The 4,822-nt window shown below is 38.9% G+C and overlaps 1 protein-coding gene across 1 annotated transcript in view; it reads left to right on the forward strand.

The window, feature by feature from the left end:
• LOC106935309 (keratin, type II cytoskeletal 8-like) overlaps positions 1–1,783 on the forward strand; it is a 10,108-nt gene extending 8,325 nt beyond the window's left edge. The window contains exons 5-8 of the mRNA XM_015015734.1: positions 447–611; positions 693–818; positions 917–1,181; positions 1,266–1,783. Coding sequence (XP_014871220.1) covers positions 447–611; positions 693–818; positions 917–1,181; positions 1,266–1,459 — 750 coding nt within the window. The 3' untranslated portion in view covers positions 1,460–1,783. The remainder of the gene's footprint in view (positions 1–446; positions 612–692; positions 819–916; positions 1,182–1,265) is intronic.
• The last annotated feature ends 3,039 nt before the right edge of the window (positions 1,784–4,822 follow it).

A 4,822-nucleotide genomic window follows, 5' to 3' on the forward strand; every position in this document is an offset into this window, starting at 1 on the left:
TTAACGAGTCAAAAGGTTTTTAAAGTTCAACAATTTTTCCTCTCTTAACACTAGCAATTTTAGTGCATTGGCATTAGCTTCTGCTAAATACCACCTTGACGCTGTGCTTTACCATTAGTGGAATTAATGTTAATTATTTGTGCTTAGCACAGCTAACTTTTTAGCTAGCAGTGCCCATCACTACTTACACCTATGACCTAGTTGCTCTGAAGTCCAGGCGGCGTAAGATCTTCAAGACACAAGAGTGTGACAGCCTTGAATGTCTTTTGCTTGTTTAACGTTCCAAAGCCATGCCACTGACTCTGATAGTTTTATCTTTAATCTACAAAATAATGTATTCCATTTACCATTATTGCAAACTAAAGTGAAGGCATAGCTAAACATCTGACACCTGCAACACCACAAGACCTGAAGACAGACTTTGTCTGTTGGTCAAATTTCCCCAGGAACTGCGTGAGCTCCAGAGCCAGATCAAGAACACCTCAGTCATTGTGGAGATGGACAACAGGCGCAACCTGGATATGGATGCTGTGGTGGCTGAGGTCAAGGCGCAGTATGAGGATATTGCCAAACGCACCCGTGCTGAGGCAGAGACATGGTACAAGACCAAGGTACTCAATAACTCAAAAAGTATTTATTGCTTCATGGGCTCAGCTAGAGCTGCATTCATAAGACCTCCTTTCCTCATTTAGTACGAAGAGATGCAAACCTCTGCCAACAGATTCGGAGATGACTTGCGAGCTACCAAAACAGAGATCTCCGAACTCAACCGCACGATCCAGAGACTCACAGCAGAAATTGACGCCATCAAGGGACAGGTATCTCAATGTTGCCAAGGAGTTCCCATCTCAATATTTGTATCGTCACATTCAAAACTGTTGAGATGACTTTACTATTTAATTAATTGCTTGTTTAGTGCACCAACCTGGAGGCACAGATTGCCGAGGCTGAGGAGCGCGGCGAGCTGGCGGTGAAGGACGCCAAGGCCCGCATCAAGGATCTGGAGCAGGCACTGCAGAGAGCCAAGCAGGACATGGCCCGCCAGATCAGAGAGTACCAGGACCTGATGAACGTCAAGCTGGCTTTGGACATCGAGATCGCCACCTACAGGAAGCTGCTGGAGGGAGAGGAGGACAGACTGGCAAGCGGCATCAAGGCCATCAGCATCTCCAAACAGAGAAGTAAGTTGTCTGGAAACAGACTGGAAGGCTCAACACAGTTTACATTCTGCCTTGTTTGCTAATGCCTGACTTGATGCTCAACAGCAAGTTACGGCGGCGGCCCCATGGACAGCATGAGTGGCAGCTACTCCAGCGGATACAGCAGCTACTCCAGTGGAGGCTACGGCAGCTCTGCTGGCGGCTACAGCACCACCACCAAGAAAAACGTCATTGTCAAAACCATTGAGACCAATGATGGCAAACTAGTGTCTGAGTCCTCCAATATCATTGAGAAATGAGCTGCCTAGATTAGAGGTGCAGTTACGGCCAAAATAGTTCATACTGCTGGCAGATTTCACTTTAGTTTTTTTTCTGATAGGGAATGAGACAGATATCGCTCCAAAAGTAACAAAACATAAAAGTAGAATCAGCTTTGAAAAAAAAAAAAATTCCAAAGCCAGAGTAATTAAAAAAATATTGTGTCAAGTATTATTTATTCCCTTTGCAATAATGGAAAATCTTTATTGCCATTGTAACAATCAAACCCTTCATTTATGTTCTGGCTTCTGCCTGCTTGTTTCCACCGGCAGGTTGACGATTTCGCTGCAAAATCATAAAATCTTACTAAGTTTTTTTGGTGCAGTTTCTCATGCAAATATCTTAGTACAATTGGAATAAGTCAAAACTGACTCATAAGTAACTTTTCAGCAAGATATAGGAGCTTGTTTTAGGTAAATAAATTCTTAATATTTATTAAAAAATACTAGCTTCTATGGCAGACTTATAAAAAATGTTTTGTTACAGGTGAAATAATCTGCCAAAGGAAGTACTTTTTTTTTTTTTTTTTTACAAACACCAAAGAATGATTGACTCTAAAAAAGTTCTTATATCTTGGTGAAAAGTTAATTATGAGTTAGTTTTGTCTTAAATGTAATAAGATATTTGCACTAGAAATTAGACCAAAAATACTAGGTTTTGTATTTTTCAAGTGATGCTTTTGGTCTCCAGGTCATTCCCCTAATCTTTAGCTCCCTTCACATTATTTACCACATTTCAGTCAGGATGAAAAACTTTTGCCCAGGGTATGAATATATTTGGCCTTAACTGTGCCCCTCTGTCATGATCTTCTCTGCCTCTCTGGTAGTTTTATACTCAAAGCTCAACCACTGTGACCACTGTAATTAAGAGGCTGCTTTGGTAACAATGTTGTCCTGAGACGATGTTTTTGCAACAAACTGAATAAAGGCATGTTAATTAAATGAAAATAAATTTGCTTTTATTTCAGAAGACAATTTAAAGTGAAAAAATATTCATTTTAGGAAATACGCATGGGAGAAATATTCTTTTGTCTAAATCAGTTTGAAGAAATCTGAGAACTTAGATTGAATGAGATTTACCATCATGACGCAGGCTGAAAAACTGAGGATTGTAATGTTTTTAAATTAACTGCTGCAACTCTGACTCCAGGGAAAGGAACAAAGTTATTTCTTAATTGGGATTACATAGTTATCTTTAAATGACTTTTTGACAAATTTCATATTGTATAATTCTGAAACTGAATAAAAACCAGCTTTAAGGTTAAAACAGATGTATTAATCTTAAATAAACAAAGCCTGTCTTCTAGAAAGAGTGACCACACACACACACACACACGCACACACACACACACACACACACACACACACACACACACACACAGACAGAGCTCCATTCAAACTAAAAATCAGGAGAATGTGTTGTTTTGGGTTCTTAAGTTGTGATTTGTTATTTGTTCTGATTTCGATTAGATCAGCCACTAAACAGGATTTGCCACATAAATACTTTTTCTTGAACCATCTCTTAGCCAACCTCTTGGCTACTTTTTCTGGTTGTTCTCTGTTCTACACTATATGAAATAACTGCACAGTAAACATTTTTGTTCTTTACTAAATATTTTTATTGTTTAGTATTATGTTATTTCACACTCTCTTTTGTGCAACACAGTGAACCCCCTTCAATAAAACTCATACTGTGTTTAAGCCTTTTAAATAAGAAAAATACCATATTATAATCTTAATGTTTGGTAAAAAAACAAACAAACAAACAAACAAACAAACAAACAAAAAACAAAACAAACAAACAAAAAAACAATGAAAATCAGACACCGAAACACAACTGAGTTCTAATGAAAGGTTTTGGGGGCGGGACGTTTTGTGCTTTTGTAATTCCTTTAGTCTACCAGAAGAGGGCAGCATCAGATTTCTACATCATGCATGTTACTCAGCATGTCAGCGTCTTTCATCAGTTATCAGGCTTTTATAAACGCATGGAAATTTGGAGGAACAACATGGAATCGTTCTGAAGCATTCTGCAGTGAGTGAATAGATTTTGACCAGATGCAGTAACATCTTGAACAAACAAATATCTGTAACTTTACAGATTTCTGCTGTTTTGGCTTTTTTGGTTTTCACATTATGATTTCAGTTATTGAGTGACAAAAGCTATCCAGGCTAACATAGTCCTACTTGAAAAATTAATTGACCCCCTTGACAAATCTTGGCCCACACAAAGATGTGATTTCTACCAGAATGGTAAAATGTACAGATCACTTAAAGATCTGATGTAAAGAAGCAGGCAAAAGATCCCAAAAAGCACCACCTAATGCCCCAGCCTAAAGAGCGGTGAGCCGTCCTGGGAGAGGCTGGTCTGCCAAAATGACTCCAACAGCAGTGATGACTCATCCAGGAGCTCACAAAACAAACCAGAACAATAGTGAAGGCTCACCAGTCCTCACTTGCCTTAGCTGAAGTAAGTGTTCAAGATTTAACAATGATAAAAAAGACTGGGCAAAAAAAAAAAGAAAGAAAAAAGAAAGGCATCCTGGGAAAGTTTCAAACCCAAAACGTCTGCTGACTAAAAACACTCAAAGGCCTATCTCATGTTTGCCACAATATATCTTGTTGATCCCTAAGACTTTAGGGAGAATATTCTAAAGACCAATAAGACAAAAATAGAATTATTTTGTAGGGTGCATTCAGGGCTTTTGTTGTTATATCATTTCAGAAAAAAAGAACAGTAGCTCCAGTTGAGCATGTTGGTTGGTCTGGAGGTGGATCGCCACCTCAGGACCTGGACAACTAGCTCTAATTAATGACACTGTGTCTTCAACCCTCTAGCAGGAAGTGTTCTGTATGCTGCTGCAATGTAATGATCTAAACAAAGCACATCTGCAGCTCCACCTCTGACTGGCTCAAAAAGTGGGGTCGGGTGTTTCCCGACCTTTGTCCTCAAGGCAATATTTTACGTGTTTCCCTGCTTTAACACACCTGATTGACATAATTGCAGTTAATCAATGCCTGTTAATTAGTCATCAATTGAATCCTAGAAAAAGTTCATACATACAGGGCAGCAATATATGGGACATGCTTCGGATAAGAAAGTTGAGAAAGCTGATGCTCTTTCCAGTAAATATTATTTCCTTAATGGGAAGCTGCAGTCACAGGTCAACTTCAGCCCTGAATTTACACACTATATTTATGCTTGCTGTCACTTTGTATTGCAGTAAATGCCAACAACAATTTTTCTTGATATATTTTTTTATTTATTTAAGAAAAAAGTATAAGTCATGGGACATGGGAGCCATCTTTGGCATGCTAGTTATTAGCCTATCTAAAGCCAGAGCT

Source organism: Poecilia latipinna, unplaced genomic scaffold, assembly GCF_001443285.1.
Source record: "Poecilia latipinna isolate Pla-1442-1.1 unplaced genomic scaffold, P_latipinna-1.0 Scaffold1946, whole genome shotgun sequence".
Classification (NCBI taxonomy): domain Eukaryota; kingdom Metazoa; phylum Chordata; class Actinopteri; order Cyprinodontiformes; family Poeciliidae; genus Poecilia; species Poecilia latipinna.